The following is a 23,306-nucleotide window of genomic DNA, read 5'->3' on the forward strand; positions in this document are numbered from 1 at the left end:
GGGACTACAGGGTGAAAAGGAGAAAGATTTAACTTTTTGTTTGTTTGCTTCAACAGAATCAAAATTTTTAAAGAATGCAGAATAAGCTCTTGGCTAGGCAGATTCTTAAAGAACAGAAAATTCTCCAATATAAAACTATCCAAGTAGGAAAAAACCTAATACATTGTAAGAAGGGGCCAAAAACTGGAGCCACATCAGAAAAAAGGCAACAAGCAGAGCTTATTGGTGCTGGATTTCTTTCTTTGTTTCATCTGCTACTTGCCAGTGCTCTTAAGGAACTGGGATATAATAAAAAAGGTCAGTCAGAGGGCAGCACCTTGTAAGTCGAGCCTTTAAATTGATCCTATTTTCTAAAATGCAACACTGACTGGTTTCAATTTTAAGTAAAGGATTGTCTGGAAAAAAATGAATAATCAATAAAGGCATCTTTCCAAAACCATATACAAGTATCTATGTATGCATATTAACAAATTGGGATCTACATGCTGCAAAGGACATTCCTTCTAAGCAATGGTAATGTCATTAAGGCTAAATAAAGAAAAGTGAATGTTCCATTAACTGTAGAATTCTCTGGTCATTTCTTTATTTCTCTCAGATTCCTTGTTTTAAAGTTTCAAATACTGGTTTGGGAAGCCAAAAAAAATAGTGAAAAAAATTAGTTTTCAATTCCCACCTGCTTCTTCCTTACCTTAGCAATGGCATAGATACGTGTGCTAGATGGTTCTGCAAGATCTGTTCTAAGATCTAGATTAGATGGCCACTCTTTGTTCATTGGCAGGCGGGAGGTAAAACCATCAACTGATGGATGACACATTCTCAGGGCCTTCTGGAAACTCTCTTCAAATGTCCGACCAATAGCCATAACCTGTAACAAACACAAGTTTAAGGATTTCATATTAATACAAAAACCTAATACATTTTTTAATCCTTTTTTAATCACACAAGCATCCATTAATACCCGCTTTATTAGAACTGTTGAGCTAGGCACTAGACATAAAAGGATGAGAAAAAAAATCTGCTTTCAAGAAGCTTCCATTTTATTAGGAGGATACAACATTTATTATATTCTGTTTGCTAAAAGGAATCAAGGAATGGTACAGGGAGTTTCAAGAGAAAGGAATTTTGAAATAGCTATTGTGAAGAGTGAAAGTCAGGCAGTGGGAAATATTTTTAAATTCTTCTACACTGGTTAGATCCCAGTTGTGATTAGACAAAAATTGTGGAATGAACTTAATTGGCAGTTATGTGATTTTTTTTGGCACAGTCTTCAGTATGGTAAGGATAACCTGATTGTGGGATTTAGCAAGTGACCCTGAGTCACTATAGGGTCCTGTTTTGTACCTGATCAAGAAAAGGAGATCTCACTGAATAAATGAACCTAAAAACAATGTAATTTTAAACAAAGGGGTCATTTTGGAGGATTAGAAAGAAAAATTAGTATGACTAACACAGCTCCATTACATGACTATGGAGAGACAGGATAGCTCCTAGCTACTGTGACTCTGTTATGAATTTACTACTAAAAAAAAGTGTATAATTTGTGAAACACGAGGAAGAACAATCTTGCTTTTATTTTAAATGCATTTCTTATATTTTTTTCTTCCTGATTATGTCTTTGTGATACATATTTGCCTTGGAACAAAACCTTTTATTGCTTAGAGATTCAGCCATGCTTGCTAAGGTCTATAGTCTATGGTAAGGTAGTGTCTGAAACCTATGAGTCTCTATTGTCATTCTCAGTGTTTTTCTATAGGAATAACTGAAGAGAAATGTCCCATATGAGCAAAGAAACAAAACTGTTTATACATAATGATCTGCTAGTATGTAACGGGATGACTTTATGGGTTTTAATTCATATTAATGGAACCTTTAGAAGCAATCATTGCTGAAATATTCTAACACTGTGTTCAGAGACTATATTTCCCATGACAGAGTCAGTCTGGTTGTCACAGTCATGTTTGCAATTAATTGTGGATTGCTCAGATAGAACTGTGGGGGAGGGAGAGGAAAGATTCTGCCTTAAACTGCAGGAAAACATGAGATGATAGATTGACCTTGTGGGAATCTAATTGCTTTGATCATATAGATTGTTCTTTAAATTTTTGTAGTAAAATATCAAGCTGCTCAGTATTTGGTCTATGACTTAAAGAAAAAGTAATGGAAACACTGGCTTCATTAAAGTTCCACGCTTTCTTACACAGAACTAGCTTCCTGGGTTTGTATCTGAGCAATGTGTAAATTATTCAGAAAGGTTGGTGACTCTGACTATGGATAAGATGGTAAGGTTTACTAAGAAAAACAAAACGAAACAAAACAACATCTCAAAACAGTATGTTTTCTCAAGGATTCTTTATAGCCACTAGGAATCTTGGGGATTTATCATGGTAGATAGTGTGCTAGTCCAATATTTCTCTTGTTCCCACCTTTCTAAAAATAAACTAACAGAGCTAGATGAAGCCAGATGTAAAATATATTGAATGCCCTCTCCTGAAGAAAATTGTGTTATTTGTTGCTATTAAGAAAAATTAATATTTAAGTATAAAAGGAGGAGGCTTCCCTTTTACTTTTTCCAGAAGTAACTGGAAGCATAAGGAGTTATATTTCTGCTCAATCTAAGCTCACTCCTAATTATTAGAGTTGCCCTAAAATTGAAGGGATGGTCTAAGGACAGTTTAGTTCCCTTTCATTGCAGGATGTGAGGTGAAGGCTGGTTTCCAGACATGTTTTTAAAGGGAATTTTAAGACTTGATATACGTATTTACTATCTGTGAACTATTGGGAGGCAAAATAATATATTTTGAAAAAGTTGCTGGATGAAAAATCAGGAGCCATAAGTTCTAGTTGTTACTCTGTTCCTAATTAGCACAGGAAAGTACCTAAAGCTTCTAAGTCTCTGTTTCTTTGTATTACAACAATGGATACTTATAAGGGCATCTCCAAAATCTTAGTGCCATTTGAAGCTGCTGAAGCTATTAAAATTAAAAACTTCAATAAGACTTTGGGGATATCCTGTATAAAACTATAAATTTTGCCACACAAATTAGAGACATTCTTATTTCCTTAAGAATAACTAAATAAAGTTAAGCTTTATAGCTACTATTATTCCCATTTTATAGATGAGGAAACTGAGGCTGAGGAAGTTCAAGTCCAGAATCAACATATTATTAAGTAAATAAAGTGAAATTGGAACCCGCATCTTCTAAATTACAAATGCAGTACTATAATTTTTTTCCTGGTCTGTCAAGAAAGTATGGTATGGGGAAAAGAGAATAAAATTTGGAATTGAGGACCTTCATTTGAATTCTGATTATCTATGTAACCCTGGACTTTTGTCTAACTTGTCTAACTTCTAGGGAACTCAGTTTCTTTTGTAAAATGCAGGGATTGAAATAAATGATTTCTAAGGTTTCTTCCAGAACCAACGTTTTTATATAAATCTGAATGAATTAGAATTAGTTTTTAGAAACTCCTTAACTTAATTGTATGGCATCACACTAATTCAAAGATCACAGATTTATCCTGATAATGTTCTCAGATTATTTGGTTTTTAAAACTAAAATAAGAGTGACAAAATAACAGAAGAACTCAAAATGTCCCTTGATTTCTCATGGTGGTCATGCATAAGATTGTGTTCCCAGATTTTCCACTTAATCAGAGAAAGGGCTTGCAGCAGTCTGCTTGAAATGAAACACTTCATATGCTATTTATGTGTTACTATAAAATAAAGACATTTTTATAAACTTTATTAAAAATTTTACTAAGTTTTTTTCTTCCATTGCTGAGGTGTGATTATAGAGCAAAGTACTGGTACAGGCTCTACAATCCACACACAAAACTGAGTCTGACTACTTACTTTATCCTTGCTCTGTTTTTAGGGTAAATTGGCCATTTATAGCAGGAGTTTTTATGTGTATAGCCCAATTACAAGTATGCAATCATATGTGAACATCCAATTCGGATATTTTGCCAAGGTTCATGCTACTTAAGTTATTACTATTAGAATATAATTTTAGAAAATTATATTCTACTTTCATAGCTGAAGCTATTTTAGATTTTAGAATCCTTGAGAAAACATACTATTTTGAGATGTCGTTTTGTTTGTTTTTCTTAGTAAACCTTACCATCTTATCCATAATCAGTCACCAACCTTTCTAAAATATATATTTAGATTAAAAATTCCATTGAATTGCATTTAAGTATTTGTTATATCAAGATTTTATATATGTGTATATGTGTGAGTATCAAAAGCACCTATCTAAAATAACATAATAGTACTATAAATGGGTAAAAAAATAAAACCTAGGACTAAACAGATTAGAAATAATTTTATGTGCTGTGGTCAAAGTAATAGCAATGTTGTGGGATGACCAGCTGTGAATGACTTTGCTATTCTCAGCAATACAATAATCCATGACTACACTGAAGGACTTATGATGAAAAATGCTATCCATATCCAGAGAAAGAACTGATTGTGTCTGAATACAGATTGAAGCATAAAAAAGAAATAATTTTAATTATAGCAAAAAGGCATTAATCTAAGCCTAGCTTTATTATAGTCTTTCCAGTCTTACTTCAAATGGCATTTTTCTGTAATACAAATGTACACACATACAGAATTAGTGTTTAATCAATATTTATACTATCATTTTAATAAAGAGTTAGTCTTTGCAGAAAAAGCAATATTGACAAAATCATGAGCTTTATAGGCTTACAGAGTCAAAAGGGTCTAAGAGATTATCTAATCCAATCTCTTATTTAAAGATGAGGAAACTAAAGACCTCAGTCATAAGCAGCAGAGCCTGAATTCCAACCCAAGTCCTTGGATCATAAATCCACAACTGCTGCTATCTCTCAGGTAACATAGGTCTTAGCTACTACTAAATGGGATCATGATGCTCAAATTTATGAGTCTGCTGAAAATATCAGACTCATGATGGCATATTGGAAAATACACTGACCTAGGAATCGGAAGATTTTGATACTAATTATAGCTTTATTGTTAACCTGCTTTAAGACTTTATAATCATTTAAACCTCTCTAATACTCATTTTCCCCAGCTGTCAAAATAAGAGTTTAATTAAATTATCTATGAAATTTCTTCCTTTTCTAAAGTTTTACGGTTTTATAAAACCATTTTCTCTAAAAGATTTAAAATATATTCTAATCATTTGTAAATAGATACTACTAGGTTGTTTCTAAATGAATACTAACTAATAATAACAGACTAAAAATAATAACTTTTTAGTCTGTGGTCTCTGAAACTGTATTTTTTCAATCATATTTTGATGGCTATATTTAACATAGCTGATTTCCTTTATAATCCTATGTATTTTATTTTATGCATTTAAAAAATAATTCTGAGGAGGGATTCATAAATTTCACAAAATCATGTGAATAAATAGTGAAATAAATAGTGAAATTTATGAAATCACTATCACCAAATAACCTTCCATCACCAATAAACCTTAACCAAAGTTAATTTTTGCCTTGAAATTACTTAGTAATTACATTAGTTTAGTTTATCAGAGTAAGAGAGAAAGAATACAATTAACAAAATATTCTCTATGGTTAATTATGATAGAAAAAGCTAGGTGCTACAATAGATAAGAGTGCTGGACTTGTATTTAGGCAGGCACTCGGACACTGTCTGCCTCAGTTTCCTTAATTGTACAATGGGGACATAATGGGGAGCACCTAGCTCTAAGGTAGTTGTAAGGATTAAATGAGATAATGTTTGCAGAGTACTATGTAAAACCCTAAAGCACTATTTAAGGGATAGCTATTAGCATCATTTTTAAATTTTGAAGAGATAAATGGCCAATTGACTGAATAATAAATTATTATTGCTGAATTTTTTCAGCTTGAAAGTAAATTGGAGTTGTCAATATTAATTATAGTTGTCTAAAAGTTTTCATGTGAGTCACCTTTTTCTTCTTAAGTTCTGAATCCTGGAGAGAGATCCTACTGGGTCTGTGATAACTTTTGACTAAAGAACTCTTGCTTCACAGTAAGGAGCAAATGTTCTCTTATTAATAGTGATAAACACTGAAACCTGTGGCTTTATGGTCCTAGGCTTCTTCTCTTATTTCTAAGCTTTTGGAGTCAACCAAAATAAACTTATTTTTCCGATTCTGAAAATGCCTTATGTAAAAACCAAACAAAATTTGTACCATGTCCTTCTCCCCACCTTCTTGCCTAGACTGAAATAATAATGAATGTCAGCAAAAGTGAAAATCTCAGATAATGACCTCAAAGTGAACACTATCTAAGTTTTCCATGTCCCTCCAATTTAAAATTTTGACTGTGTGCTTTATGAGAAGATATGTTTCTCATTGAATTTATACCATCTAGTTCTTTCATTTCTGGTTGAAAACATTTATCAGTAAAGTTATTTTTGATAGCATAGCAATTCTGGTCTTCATCAGAGTCAGAGAACATGATCCCCTCCACAAGAAAAAAATTCAAACAACCAAACAAAAATTTACAACATATAAGACATTTTAAATTCAAATAGCTCCTTGTCTGTCACTGCTTTAAAATTCTCCATGAGTATCAAAAACACCAAGAAACCCCATAATTACATAGAGAGTAATCAAGTTCTCCTTTTGAAAAATATGTAACACTACTGGCCTAATGTTGGTGTAACTATAATTTTTTCTTCTTGTTTTTCAAGTGACAAATATGACTTTACACTGTTCCATCCACATTCTCTCATGTTGTTCTTTCTGGAACCAAAGGTCTCTGCTTGCATGGCAGCTGACAGATTTTAAAGGTAATTAGAACCTCTCTTTTAAGATATAGATCTCCAACTACCTGAAGGACAATTCCACCTGACTATTGCACAGGAATATCCAAAAAATTATGATCAAACTGAATTTATTTTCCCCAAAAAATTTTCTTCCTTCTAATGTTATTGTTTTGTTCTAAGTTACCAGCCTCCTCTATTTGGACTTTTAGGGTTCTTTTTTAGGGTTCTTCCTTCTTCTCTCTTCCCAAGTACAATCTATTAAGACCTGTCCATTCTACCTCTTTTTGCATCTTTCTCTTTCATTCTGGACACACTGATCTAATATATGTCCTCCATACTATGCATTTGGTCTATCATAATTATCTCCCACTTCCCCTCTCTCTTATTTCTACTCCATACTTTATTCATATTTATGTTAAGCTAATCTTCCTGATGTAGAGATATGGTAATATTACTCATTTACATAAAGACTTGTAGTAGTTCCCTATAGCCTACTGAATAAAGTTACAAGATATTAGCTTTAGAACTAAAAGTGACCTCTCATTTTAGAGACAACAAAGAAATCATAGTGGTAGTAATTATTATTAGGAACAGAGCCCACATCTTTAACTTCAAATATACTCTTCTCATTACACTATAGTTCCTCTGAGCTCAAACCCCATTTTCCTAGAATTTAAGACCTACCATCCAATATCACTCTACTTTTCCAGCCTTATCTTCTCTTCACACTATGATCTAGAAAAATAAATGTATTCTATGTTGATCACAAATGTTATAGTTTTCTATCCCATGACTTTGCTCATTCAGTGCCTCTGGAATGTTCTTGCTTTCCAACTTTACTATTGGAATTCCAATTCAACTCAAATACCCCTTTCTCTACAAACTTGTCTTTCATATCCTCTTTCCCCTTCAAATTCACACAACACTTAGTTTTGACTATCTTCTTCTCTATCTCTACATTATAGTGATAGTTTTCAATGTCTTATCTTTCTTATCATCTTATTCCATGAAAAGAGGCACTGGAGAGCCATAAAACAATGGTTAAGTTTTTCTTCCTTCCTGAGCACCTAACACGATATTTCAAAACATTTATTATGTGGTTTTTAAATTGAGTTAAAAGTTATAACATCACTAAGTGATTCCAGTGATATGGGAACTGGGTGGTGAAACTCTATATTCTGTGTTCTTTGAGAGTTATTTAATAATTAGGAGAAAATTTTAGAAATCATCTATTCCAAAACATTATTTTATAAATGAGGGAACCTAGATCATTTCCTGTTGTCTCTAAGATTATTTTATTAGTTTTAGGATTATAGATCTAGATATAGAAAGGACTTTCAAAGATCAAATAGTCCAATTTTCTAATTTTACAGATGAAGAAAATGAGATTCAGAAAGATTATCACTTTTCCAAAATTGTACAGATAATAATCATCAAAGACAGTATTTGATCCTAGGTTCACTGATTTCAATGCCATAGTGTCACTATTATTATTTTCACTCGTTGAACATTATAAATAAAATCAGTTTAAAAGAATTTTGAAATTCCTTGAGGATCAGGATTGTTTCTGATATTTTCCTATATATAGCAATCAGAAAAAATATTCAGCATATACAAAATATCTAAATAAGCTAATTTTAAAGGATGTGATTTTCAGAGGAATAATAAAGCAATTGTTATTCTTTACTCTCTTTTCAAATTATTTACTTGTCAACCACGTTAAAAGTTTGAATAAATTTTATAGCTCCATGAGTAAAACTGAGAATAAAGAATAAATGAAAGAGGAAACAAGATACTCACCTCTCCTACACTTTTCATGGAACTACCAATTCTGCTGGAGGTTCCATGAAAGCGGTCAAGATCCCAACGAGGAATTTTGGTAACCATATAGTCCAGGCTAGGCTCGAAACAGGCTGATGTCTTCCCAGATACAACATTCTTGATTTCTGGTAAGGGAATTCCTAGGGCAATTTTTGCAGCAATGAATGCTAATGGGTACCTAGAGAGGAAAAGTCAGACAACATTTTATTAAACTTTTGTTGAACTACTGAGCATTAAGAAAGAAATCCAGAATACAAATCTGAATTTTGTATAATGATTGTGTTCATTTCATGTCAGAGTTACATATGAGTCTATGTTCTGCACAGCATTTCATTGGACATATGTCAGAAAATTTGAGCTATGATAAAGTATCTAGGCATATTTCACCTAAAATATTCACCCACTTAAACCAAGGTGCATTTTAAAATTCTGTATTTTCTCAGCCCCAAGCAAGTAGGTGCCCTATTCCTCTGACAAATAAGATGTTCACTTAGGCATTTCTTAGTGACCTATTCTAAAGTCAAAATTTCCAAGATGTCTTGAAAAAGTATAAGAATGACTACCCTTAGGAAGGCAGAGTATTAAGAAAGAGCAGTCAGATAAATGGCAAGCCAGAATTGTGAAGTATGTGAGGAGTGAGGCATATTCTAACTCTAAATCAACATTTAAGATAATTCTATCTATATATCAACCTAAGGCAACTTGCTAAACTTAAACCAACAGAAATTTTAGCCTTCTCCATTATATCAAAAACTATCTTTCTTAAGTGTTTGGGAAGTTGAAAAGAAAAAAAGGCAGAATCAAAGAATTTGAGAGCTGGAATGACAATTAGAAATCTTAGAACTTAGAGCCACATGGAAAATTATATCTATTATAAAATTATTATTATATAATATTATTATAAATGTTACATATATGCATAGAAATTATCTAGTTGGATTCCCTCAGTTTCTAGATAAGGAAACTGAAGTTCATCAAGGGAAACTAAGTGGCCCAAAGTCACATAGATAACAAGTGACAAAGCCAGAATTAGAAGCAAAGTATCCAGGGAACTTATATATAGCAAGTGCTTAAGTACATATTGATTGATTGATCAGCCCAGAATTCTTCTTGCTATACTACCAACTACTTTATAGACATACATATATAAATGCTAAATAAGATCTATATTAACAACAGCAGTGGGTAGAATTAATTCACTTTCTAATCATATTTGCACAAGTTGTTGACTTAAGATACCTGTCAACCTCATCCAGTTACTGCAGCTGTTTGGTTAGGTTTTTTTTTATTTATTTATTTTTGGTTTTGACCTGTAGAAAAACCACAGGTCATTTGTCTTTGTAGGAGATTCGCTACCCCCCTCTCCTCAAAAAAAGGCATTGAATGCTGGGTTTCTATGGCATCATTTGTCTACATCTTGCCACAAGGCTTCCTAATGTACAGAAGTTGATTAAGGACTGAAATTAAGGACTAATTTGCACTTTTCAACAGCATCTGCAAGGCAGAATTAAGAAACAGATTTTGAGCAGACTGCTTTGACCACCCAGATTTTGATTAGTTTATGATTAGCTGACAGACAAAGCGAACAAGCTATGCTATTTGCTTCAATCTGGCATCAGACTCATTAATAACTGTGTCCTCGGGGTTCCACAGATGATTTGCAGGCAACATACAGAAATGTAGAATATAGTTTGTAAATACAGCACAGTCTGCCCCTGGCAGTGAGTTTTCTATTTGTATTCTAGAAATTGGGTACCTGCCCTTATATAAACCCATTCTCCTTAGTCCTGGACTTACCCTGTGGCCTTTGAGGCTAAGGCAGAGCTCCGAGATAATCTGGCATTCACTTCAATGATGCAGTATTCCATGGAGGTAGGATGCAGGGCAAACTGGATATTACATTCACCAACAATGCCCAGGTGTCGAACGACATTGATCGAAGTCTGTCTGAGCATCTGAAACTCTGCATTGGAGAGGGTCTGGGCAGGAGCTACCACGACAGAATCACCTGTAGAATCAAGCAACATGCCTTAATTAAGGGCAACTGCCTACAACCTGTCTAACCTATTTCATAATCTGCCTTCATGATACAAGATAGACCTTGGCCCCAACAAGGCTCATTCAGGAAAAGCCTAATATCAAGGCAATATTTCCCACATTAAATTTGACTGCTTGGGAAATACATGAATATTTCTGGAAAGATTTTAAAATATTTCTGTGTGGAGATAAACAACAACAAAAAGAATCTACTGAAAATAATTTTAATTTTGTATTCCCTCAATATTCATTGTGATACAATAGAAATTGTGGGTATAAATGATAAATGTCAGGATAAATGAATTCTAGTCTGGTCTCTGCCATTTTTTTTTTGCCAGAGTCTATGTGATTCTCGTTCAATCACTTAATCTTTGTGATCCTGTTTCCTCAATCATAAAATGGAGGAAAGGGTATAATAATAATAAATAATATATATAAATAATAATAATAAATCCCCCTTATATATCTCTCTAAGCAAATGTAATGTATTATTACTGCTACTTTGTCTATAAGAATAGCTACCAGATCATGTATACTTATTGTGTATCTAATTTATATTTTAATGTATTTAACATCTACTGGTCATCCTGCCATCTAGGGGAGGGGATGGGGGAGTAAGAGGTGAAAAATTGGAACAAGAGGTTTGGCAGTTGTTAATGCTGTAAAGTTACCCATGCATATAACCTGTAAATAAAAGGCTATTAAATAAAAAAAAAAGAGAATGAAGGACAAACAATAACCTTCCATTTATTCTGTATTTTGTTTGCACTTATATCCATGTAGTCTTCTGCTTTAGAATGTAAAAAAAAAAAATCCTTTTTTTTTTTTTTGCCTTTCTTTGTATTCCTGCCCAGCACATAATAAACACTTAATAAATGAAAAAAAAAAGAATAGCTACCAGAAGAAGAAAGAATCATAATAATATGAAAGATCTCTGCCTTAACGCATTGTATAGTTACTCCCATTATATTCATTTCTCTACCTGTATGGACTCCCATGGCATCAACATTTTCCATGTTACAGACTGTGACACAGTTGTCTGCTGAATCTCGTACAACTTCATATTCTATCTCTTTCCATCCTGTTACTGATTTCTCCACCAGAATTTGGTTAGTCATTGCAAATGCCTAGAAATAAGAATTTTGGGGAAAAAAGATTAAAAAGAATTTTAAAAAACAAAGTCAAAGTGTTTCTTAAATATGACAAGATATGGATGGTAGTGATAGTAGTATTGGTATTGGTGATGGTTTTCTAATCGACTACTTAGTTTTTGTGAAGTTTGGCAGATGTCCTGGATCAGATCCTGGCCAATATCAGCATCTCTAACCCAGTTAACTGTCATTCTCAACACTCAAAAAGGCACAAGGTGTCAGAAAAATCAGAGCAATGCTAGAAATAACATCTAGCTATGATTATGCTTGATTTATGTTATTGAGAGTTGCCATTCAAATTGCTGCTATGGCATTAAATCAACCTAATTTTTATAACGGAGAAAATAATTGAGCAATCAGGCATAGAAAAATGAAATTATTTCCATAGTTAGGCTTCTGTGAAGAATATGACATATAAATAAATGTGGAAAAAGAAATCTGGAGACTCTAACTTTTCTAAATAGTAGTTCCATTGCCCAATGAGAGGGTCTAATATTAAGCAAAGGTTAGGTGACTGTGATGTGGAAAATGAAGAGGAAAGTAATCATAAACAGAAATATGTTTCAATCAACAACAATAATTTTAAAATCCACATTTTTAAAATTAGCAGTTGCTATAGAAATACATGGCATGGCTCTTTTCGGTGGTAGTGTCAGTACTTTTGCACTTCACTGACATGTGTCTTAGGCTTATATAGCCTGAATAGGCATATAAATTAGAATAATTGTTATAATTATTTAAAGTTTACTATATAATCACAGTCAATAAGAGATTAAACCAAAAATGTGTCAGGACATTTAGCTCCTGCAAATACAAAACATATCAAAATGTCCATTTTTCTTGGTTTGTGACAGAAAATGATAGGATATTCAAGGTGAAATGGACCTTGAAGGTCATGTGGTCTAGGTTCTACTTAAAACATGTATTTAATTAGGAATCAGAAAGGGAAATGAAAGCTTCAATGACAATGGCATTTATTTCTGCAAATCCTTGGAATCATTCAACCCAGAGAAGCAACAAACTGGAGATTTCCCCTTGAACTGTTTCTGTACTTTTCCATTTATTTTGCACTTTTGCAAACCGTCTGGCATAGAGTAAGTACTTAATATATATTTGTTGATTGAGTTAATTGAGTGATACTATCACCAAGATCCATTAGCTAACAACTATTGACTACATGATGGTATCAGTCTTTCAAAAGGGAAACAAGTTTCCAGATGTGTTTTTCAATATTTATCTGCACTTGTATTTTTCAAGTTAACAGAAGCACAAAAACTAACTGACTTCATCTGCCCATGTCCTACTGCCGATTTGTTTTTCTTCTTCTTAAGTTAGGTTGATTTAAAACCTCTTCATTTCAATGGCAAACACTTTTAATGAAAAGAAAGCAAACATCAAAAAAATGCTTTGTAATGAAAGAATTCTAGTTGCCTATTAGGTTTCAGTCAAGTCTCAAAGAATCTCATCTATTTATTGGAAAAAGTAAAGAAGCTCAGTTGAGAATCAAAATTATATCATCAAATTATCAAATAATCAAATTATTTCCACAAATTAAAAATCAAATTATCTCAACAAATATTTATTAATCACCCATTGAGTGTAGAGCATTATACTAGACTCTTTATGCAAATATGAATAACATGATCTCCAGGTTTCAAAGAGTTTACAGTGAAAGTTTAAATAACAATTAAAGCTCTAAGTAGCAATTTAAGACAATAGTAGATGAGTTATCCCAAATAAATTCATGATTAACTGTCAAATAAATTACAAGTGCTAAGGGGAGTCAGGAAGAAAGTCCATTTTAAGCATCCAAAGTCCTACAACACTTGGTCCCTTTCTATCTTTCCAATATTCTTATAATTCCCCTCCCTATACACTATCTAGTTATATTGGACTGTTGCTGTTATTTGTCCTTCTTTCTCAAAAAGGACCAAAATGGGGAGATGAGATGGCCCGCAAGTGAGTTGGATTTCAGTGAGGGATGGCTGTGCAAGGTCACCTGTCTCACCTTCCCCTCCAAAGCCATCTAGGTCCAGTGGCCAGATATAGATCCGGACAATGGGAGATGGTCCTGGATGAAATGACAAACCTTGGGCTTTTTAAGCTAAGGTCTTCAACTGGTCTCAGTGTGAGGCCACAGCCACCCAGTGATTAAGGGTAGGTAACAATTGACATGCAAAAAAGAATTTTTTTCCTCTTTCACTTAATCAAAAAAAAAAAAACATAATAGTCTAAATAAATCTGGGAAGGGAAGATCCTCGGGGTTTCTGGACAAAGGAGAAATGACTGCTATTTACATTCAGAGTCAATCGGAACCCAAACAGAACATAGGACTAATTCTTCAAATACTACACTCCATCTCCTGATAGCTTTGCTTTTCACTAGCCATCTCCTATACTTAAAATGTTCTCTCTGTATACCTCCTTCTCTTGACTTCTATGGCTGACTTCAAGACACCTCAAATTTTACCTTCAGACCTTTTCCTTATCCCAATTTATATTTTGCTTCTGAGATTACCTTCCATTTATACTATATAGGTCTAGTATTTACATAAAGATTTGCAAATTGTTCTTCTTAGAATAAGGCTTTCCTGAGGATAGAGACCATATTTTTCCTTTTACTTGTATTCCCAGTCTTCAGCAAAGTGGCTGGCTTATCATGCTTTTTAACTGAATAACTTTAAATTGAAAGTAGTAAAAGATTTTCAGGGCATCAAGACTTGATCTCAAAGTATAAGTAAAATTTGGATAGGAAGAGCAAAAAAGGAAAGATGAAGAGGAAGGAGGAAACATGATTTTATGTAGCTCTATATATGTTTTATCTTAATTAAAGGCAATCCTATTTTCTTTTGGATTGACTTAAATTTACAAAAAATGGATCTAAACTTTTTTTGTGTTGACTTTTCAGAAATTAAATGCCTCCAAAGACCAGAAGCCCTATATTTTCTATTAACATATCTGCACACTGTGGTTATTGAATTCATATAGAACCTGATGGTCCAATCCATGATTTTAAATATATTTGTAGAGTTGCCTATAATGAATAAAAAAAATATACTCTTCCTTTCAGCATTTAAAAGCCCTTTGCAACTGACTCTTTCCTATATTTCAGGATTAATGTGTATTAGACTCCTTTATATACTCTATCTTTTAGCCAAACTGAACTACATATTGATCAACACCATTTTCTGTTTCTGTGTCTAGAATGTTCCCCCTTTTTACTCTTGTTACACAGAATTGCTCTCCTCCTTCAAGGCTCAATTCAAATGCCACATCCCACAGGAGGCCTTTCCTAATCCCCACAGTTACTCTTTTTTTTGCCTCCATTAGAATTTACATTGAACTTATTTTGTACATATTTTCATTTATATTTAAGTGTACATGCTTTCTTCTTTGCCCCCAATAGACTATAAGTTCCTACCCTGAGAGGCAACACCTTTTTTTTAGTCATTGTGTCTCCAATACTTAGCACATTGGATGCTTAAAAATGCTTGTTCAATGAATTTTAATGGCTAATAAATATGCATTATTAGTAATAATTATGTTAATTAGTATCATTTGGCATTTGTAGAAAGCCTCAACTATAGATCCATAAGAAATTCTTTGATTGAAACCCACAATCTCAGAATCTCAAAAAAAAAATGAAACATTTATATTAGAATGTTTCCTTTTTCTCACTATTTTAAAAATAAAATCTGAGTTGATGTATAAGTCTGTCACTGTGTTTGATTATCTGAACACATACAAACTTACTTAGCATCTGTTCCCCAGAAATATGATGGATAATTTAGAAACTATCATCTGGTTTATCCCCCACCCCAAAAGGCAGTAATGATGAAGCTCTTGGATGACTTGTGTTTGAGCTCTTTACTAAGACAACATAGCCCTAAAACAAACCATCTGATGCAGTTTCATGGCAGGAATGAGAGTGAAAGAGAACCATATAGTCCTGCTCAATTATGTTAGTTCCCAAGCTGTATCCTTACTCAACTACTGATATTTTTGTTCAGGCAGTTAACCTTCATCCTGCTCACCACTCATTGGTATACATTTTAATTTTCATAAGGTTCCCCTACACACAAAGGAAAATGCATTCAATAAAGTGTTAAAGGGATGAGTTTTGACAGAGAAATGGATCTTATGAGCTTCCTTTTTACTCTCTCATTTTTGTGTATAATAGTGAACCAATTAGCTCATTAACTTCTAATTCTAAAAAGGTTATACATATTTAGGCTTTGCCTGAACCTCATACCTGAATCACAATATAACCAGGTTTAACTGTGTGAATTTTTTTCATCCTTATTAGTAATTAGTAAATAGTAAAGAATATTTACTAATAAAGATGAATAAGGATGGTTACACACATAACCATAATACTTTAGAGAATGAACAGATGAAAATCTATACTTCTCTTTACAGAGCTACCATTTTAAAGTAGTTACCCAAGTTTTCAATCTTAAATTCATCCTCAACTTTTTACTCTCATCATCCCTAATCCAAATCTTGTTAATTCTACCTCCAATCACAATAAAAACATCTATTTTATAAAGCTGTAGAAAATTATGTTTCCTCTTTCCTCTTCTCTCCATTTATAGCATTAATTTCCTAGTTCGGGCCTCAGTCAGTTCTCACTTAGACTGTCCTAACAAATTTACTCACCTCCTCTTTCCTCTCCATTCTTCACGCAGAAACCAAACATAAATAGTAGGTCTGATTTTGTCATTTGCTTACTCATAAAGCTCCTGTGACTCCCCATTGCCTTGAAGAGGCAATATAAGAGGTAAAATAGTAAATCCTATGTTTAGGATTTGAAGACTTTTACAAACTTTTTCCAGCCTATCCTTCCAGGATAATTATACATTATTTCCCTTATACATGTTACATCAAAATTAGTCTATTTGTTGTTTTCTAAAAGCAACACTATTTCTCCCACCTCTATACTTTTCCCCTCATCTCTCCCTTATGACTGGAATGTTTGTTCCTCCTCACCCCTGATTCTTGAAGCTTTTAGTTGTCCCTTTTAGGAGCAATTCAAGTATCATCTCCAACAAGGCCTTTTCAGTTTTATCCAATTGTTAGTTACTCTAGTCCTAGGCTACAACTCTGAAGTTAGTAAGAATTCTTAATAAAGAACACCAGCACAAATCAATCAAAAGCTATTTGCAAACAACTATCACAATTTTCCTTTTCTGGGGGTAAATCAGACAATAATATCTAAAATAAACATCACATATCTGAGGAATAGATGTTCATTAACAAGGAATTTATTCAATTTACTGGGTATAGTCAAAACCATGCCTTTATTTCCAGAAGGAAAAGAAAACAGCACCTCAACTTCAAAACAATCTTATCTATGTAGATAAAGTATATTTGCCAATATACTTATTAATGTTTTGGGATAGAATTTAGAAGTAAAAGAAGATAGAAATTAATCATAAGTTCATATTACTGAAGTTAACAGAATATATAACAAATATTGACTTTTAGAAAACAATAATTAACAAATAAAGAAAAAATATGTGTCTATATATATATGTATATAGACACATATTCACAGCTATGTTTATTTTTTCTGGAGGCAGAATTATCTCCAAATGATATTATATATAGCTGCTAGCAAGTTCACCTTTAGACTTACACACCTTTGTGCCAAGATCCAATAGGCTTTCCTTGTTTAGACAGATACCTGATCCTAATCCACCAAGGGCATAGGCAGAACGTATCATTACTGGGTAGCCAATCTTGTCTGCTGCCTTTAAAGCATCATCAATCTAAAAATGAGGAAGAAGAGTTTTAAAAGTTGACCAACCTTCACAGAAAATACAACTCTAAGAGTTTGTTTAGGTGACATGAATAAAATTTGGAGGGAGGAAGGGTAGAGGTAAAGTTAAAATTGAATATGATTCAATAATATTCCTTTACCTTTTTATAATTTTAAAAAGACTCAAACTTGAAGAACTTTTTTGCCAACCTTCTAAGAAAAAATATTATTCTATCTTCTGAAAACAACTATTTCTAGATAAGACTGATTAAAAATGCCTTGACAAACAAAAAATATTTATTCAGTTTTCAATTCTTTGTTACTTTTCTTAAGCAATGGTCCTTTATACTATGAAATATGCTTATTTTTTCATGGCCATGCTTTTCAGTCATGGTGCATTATTATATACAAGTGGGTATGTAATCATACCCCCTTCCTGCCTGATTTTCATTTTGACGAGATGAGACATAGTTAACACTGTTTTTAAAATAAAGAATGGATGACAGCAGTTTCCTGAAATATTCAACACACTACTCTAGAAATACTCATTGACAATTTTTCACCCCTAAATATACATGCTATCATTTAATTTTAGGAATGTAGAATTCTATTTGTGCTCAACTTGACTTTGGGAGACTGCCTAGATCTATGTTAAAGAAGCTCAATCAAAAACTATCTCCTTCATAATTTGATTGGACTCATAGATCAAGTGGGATTAAGAAATTAGAAGCTAACAGACAAGCTTACAGCAAACAAGATTTAACACTGAGAAAAAAATAGTGCATAAAAAATATAATATTCATTTAAACAATCTTATCCATGTGTAACTCACAAAAAGAAATTTGCTTAATTGCATATGATGACCTATTTTCAAGATCAGTTTTATTCCAATATAATCATTCAAATGTCACTGACCTTGTGAAATCTGCTATGCATTCACACATACAGCACAAGTGAATGATTATTACCTGTCACCTGGAAAGACTGATTTTCAGCCCAAGGAACTTGAGTTCTAATGACACTTGTATCATTGACCTACCGAGTGACCTGTAATCTGTCACTTAATCTTTGCACTTGTTTCTTCATCTGTAAAATGAAGATAATCCCTGTCCCCAGTGATTCTTACATGAAGAGTGATGAAAAGATATGCGTTTCTTGGAGATCAGATATACATGTTACATAAATCTATATAACCATAGGCACATATATACATATACATGAATGCATTGTACACATACACATAAGTTCAACCATGATTAATGTGCATCATAAGTAAAATTCCCATATGTTCCCAAAACAAATACTGGTACCATTTCCTCACCGTTTCAACTGCAAAACTGGGCGCAATCTTTTCATTAATTTCATTCAATTTATCTGAGAAAAGTTGCCTATCCTCAGTAGCCATGATAGATTCAACTGAAGTTCCCAGGACTTTTACACCATATTCTTTCAGCACCCCTCTTTTGAACAGTTCCACTCCTGCAGAAGGATCAAACACAAAGTATTGTTTGGGGCATTTCAGATTGGCTTCTGACCTCTCTTTTAGCAAATCAGCTGTCATATTTTTTTATCTAAAACTTATCATCAAGAAGCCATAATAGCCTTTGGTGTGATAGCCTAAAGAAAACAACACTGTTTAAGTAGACTAACAAAATTTGTGACAACTATTGCTGTCTTCTGTACAAATAGACTTATTTAAATGGGAATAATAATACTGTTGCTCACAACAGGAACATTTTAAGCATTCAAGTGGTAAGAAAATTGTGAGATCTAAAAATAAATTCTTCCTAAAGAGTCAAATATTAGAACTCTTCTTTCTCACTGCCTGTTTGGCTTCATTCATGTACTTATTATTTTATCATGAACAGAGATCTATTAAAATAAAAGGTGCCTCTCCATTGAAAAGCAGTTCTTTTTGCAATTTGCTAATAGTAAAAAGACCTTTTTCTGATTTCTTTTAGCTGGAAGTCCCAGAATGTATGTATAGTGTTGTTTAGGGAAGGCCTATAAAGAACTACAGAACAACTATTTGACTTCTAGAAAAATTCTATAAAATAAAATTTATGCCCTCAAGTTTTAGTTATAATTTATAAATTATTTAGCAAGAGGCACATAAGTTTATCTCCCCCCAAAGTCAAACTCCTCCTTGTTCCTATAATTGATTGTTATAATATTTAATTTGCATATGTACTTTAACAGTTACTACATTTGCCACTACATAATTAGATAATTTTATTCTGTGCTATGGTTATAATCAATAAATGGCCACACATTAGCACAGTTTGAATAGGAGAGAATCTGTAATCAAAACATCATAGGCTTGTATAAGACCTTGAGATTTCTAATAGTTCATTCTCACCATTTCAGTGCAAAGTGCCTCATTTCCCTCCTTACTATTTTTATCACTACCATCTACTCATGCCTTAAGTGATTCTAGATAAGTGTCTATATTGCTTAAAGACAGTCAATAAATTTGGGTTATAATTTTCCACTGATCTATTATATATGCTTTGCTACATAATTTAGGCCTACCTGGAGATAAATCAACAAGTATTTATTAAGTGCCTGCTATATGTCAAGGCTGTTCTAGGCCTTGGGGATACAAATACAATGGATCAAATAATCTCAAATCCTAAAAAATTTTTACATTCTAAATTATTTAAGCGTGGGAATTAAAGTGGTAGAGCTAGATTGCATTTATTTATCTGGATCTATTTTATGTCCCCATGCTACAATATAATCTCCTTGAGAGCAATGACTATTTTGATTTTGCCTTTATATCTTAGGGCATAATACCTTGAATATACTAGATACTTAATAATTGGATATTAAACTGATTTGGAATGGGTTCAAATAAAATGGGGTGTTTAGTTATTACCTGTAAGTCCTGAGCAAGCCACTAGGCTTCTCCTGGCTTTAGTTTCTGCAACTTTAAAATGAAAGCTGAACTGAAGGGTCTCTATGACTGTTATTCAGTGTTTATTGTTGAAGCTATAGGGGATACTCAAAGAATAGAAAATCTAGTCTTATACTTAGATTATTTCTTATTCCTCTCCTAAAGTTCCCAGGAGTAGCTGTGAGAACAAAAAGAAGAGCAAGTAAAGTACTTTCTTCCTTTTTACAAAGAAAGGAGCAGTGGGACTTGAAACAAAGAAAAGGGAACAACTAGAAATCCACTTGCCTTCCCTAGAGAAGTCTCCAGGCATTCAATAGGAAATACCAAACTTGCACATTCTCTCAATTTCTTTATGAAATGGACCCAATAATAGTTATATCCATTAAAAAATCTTTTTTTACTTCTTATACAGAAGATATCACAAAAATACAAAGTACAGTTAATAGTTCAACCTCTAAAAAATACACATTTATATAGGAGGCAAATTCCTATTGGAACCATAATAGCTATAAAGAACTTACCACAGTTGAGAGCTGTCTGACCACCCATACCCAGAATCAACCCATCTGGTCTTTCAGCTTTTATAACTTCTGTAACAAACTGGGGAGTGATAGGAAGAAAGTAGACAGTATCAGCTTGCTTTAAGCCCACTTCATTGGTCTGGACAGAAGCAATGTTGGGATTCATCAAGACAGTTTTCACATTTTCTTCCTGAAAAAATTTTAAAAAGTTAAATTACAATTCTGAGTACTGTTCCTTCCTTTGATATTTCAACTCCAAAATTGCCAAAGTCCAAGACAAAACAGAATGAGGTAGAAAATGGAGCTAAACCCAACAGCTAATCTACTTGCCTTTCCACTGCTTGGTAAACAAAACAACAATGTACATATTTTAAATGAAAGCTGATGTGCTCTCTTTTTGCCTGAGGCACTAGGAATCTATTTCTAGTTGACCATTTTTTTCCTAGGCTTTCATCCCTGCTGGTAGTGTTATAAGAAAGAACATTATACAATTGTCTGTACACATTATCCAGAAAGAGAATGACCATATGGTTTAAAAGTACATATATACATTAAGATATCCATATTCATTGTCTCATTCCTAACATCTGGAAAGACCCTCAAGACAATCCTTCACATAGGCAATGAAGTACAACATCATTCTCTGCCAGAATAGAGGGAACACTTAGCAAAGCAAGCATTGTGATTCTCTTTCTCTTACCCACTGTATCTAAATCCTGATTTTTTTCATCAAAATTTTTAAAAAATATATAATGTGCTGAAAGGAAGGACTATATATAGTTATAGATTTAGAATTATAATGAAATTTAGAGGTAATATCATTAAACTGTGCATTTTACAGATTAAAAAAAAAAAACTAAGGCCCAAGTAGACTAACCTAACTTCCCCACTATAAAAAGTTAGTAAGTACTAAAGTCAGAATTAGAATGCATTGTTCTTTGACACCAAGCTCAAGATTCATTCCACTGCACACAATGACTGCCTCATAGTCCACATCTTCAGTCAGTCAACAAGCGTGAAGTGCTTATTATATGCTGGAAATTATGCAAGTCTTTAAGGACACAAAGACCAAAGACAGTTCATAATCCTTACCCAACTGCCTATAGAATTTCTACTAATCCTTGAAAGTCTAGCTCACATGTTACTTCCATTTTTTTATTATTTTTCCCCAGAACATGATGGTGGGGTGCAAAATCATCATGCATATATATATATATATATATATATATATACATATATATATATTATATAATTTTTCTGGTACCTATTGGTATCATATGTTATTCAGTACTCCAGCTATTTATGTATAAGTTCTGCTTTTAGACATGCAAACATCATAAAGGCAAGATTAGGTCTTAGCTAAACCTTATGTATGACTCAGTTTAGCAAAATGCTCTGACCACAGTAGGCTTTTGATATTTGATTGTTGAATTTGCTGACTAGAATGTCATCTCCCAAGATAATAAGGTGAAGATGGCTTATAATTTTTCAATTAAGATATAAAACTTCATACAGAAAAATATTAACTATACTAACTCATTCTGAAGTCACTGAATATTACAATATCATACTTTGGTTTCCATTGTAAAAGAGAAGAGAATAGTTCATTAACTTCCTGAGTTTGCTAACTTTATCCTTAACTATCTAACTACTGGAAGTGGTAATTATATTTCAATGAACTTAAAACATAATTCAGAAAATTAATATAAAACTGTGAAAAATAATTTCAATAACTAACATTTATATAGCATATTAATATTTAGCATTATAGCATATTTATAGGCAAATATTAAAATATGTGCCAAATACTGTGCTAAGTGCTTTCCAATTATTATTTCATTTGATCCTCACAACAATTCTGCAAGATACGTGCTATTATTATCCTCATTTTGAGGAATGAGGAAATTGAGGCAAATTCTAAATTCTGAATACAAATTCGACCTCAAACACCTACTAGATTTGTGACCAGGGCAAGCCACTTAACTTCTGTTTGCCTTAATCCACTGAAAAAAAAAATGGCAAAACACTTTTTTGCCAAGAAAACCCTGTGGACATTACTGGCATGCTGTGGTACACAAGATAACAAAGAATTGGACACAACTGAAAGACTGAACAATAAAAATAACTTTCAGACTCCAAACTTTTTATATAACATTTAGCAGCTTTTATGTAAATTGGAAGAACCTTTGAAAGGACCAATTGAATCATGAAGAGTATAATTGATGGACTATATTCCACTTCTTTTCAAGAGATGTTAGATTACAAAAATCTCTATTAAAAAAAATTTTAAGATCAATGGCATACCACCATACTTTATTCTACCTTCCCTAGCCTACTCAACTTTCCTATAAGTGGAGCTTATTTTCTATGAA

At 32.8% G+C, this 23,306-nt stretch overlaps 1 protein-coding gene across 1 annotated transcript in view; it reads right to left on the minus strand.

The window, feature by feature from the left end:
* CPS1 (carbamoyl-phosphate synthase 1) overlaps positions 1–23,306 on the minus strand; it is a 150,439-nt gene that overhangs the window by 71,500 nt on the left and 55,633 nt on the right. The window contains exons 14-20 of the mRNA XM_003765961.4: positions 20,935–21,124; positions 18,839–18,996; positions 17,399–17,527; positions 11,589–11,733; positions 10,367–10,577; positions 8,549–8,747; positions 689–865 (exon numbers count right to left, since the gene is read on the minus strand). Coding sequence (XP_003766009.1) covers positions 689–865; positions 8,549–8,747; positions 10,367–10,577; positions 11,589–11,733; positions 17,399–17,527; positions 18,839–18,996; positions 20,935–21,124 — 1,209 coding nt within the window. The remainder of the gene's footprint in view (positions 1–688; positions 866–8,548; positions 8,748–10,366; positions 10,578–11,588; positions 11,734–17,398; positions 17,528–18,838; positions 18,997–20,934; positions 21,125–23,306) is intronic.

The sequence above is a fragment of the Sarcophilus harrisii genome, chromosome 3 (assembly GCF_902635505.1).
Source record: "Sarcophilus harrisii chromosome 3, mSarHar1.11, whole genome shotgun sequence".
In the NCBI taxonomy this organism is placed as follows: Eukaryota; Metazoa; Chordata; class Mammalia; order Dasyuromorphia; family Dasyuridae; genus Sarcophilus; species Sarcophilus harrisii.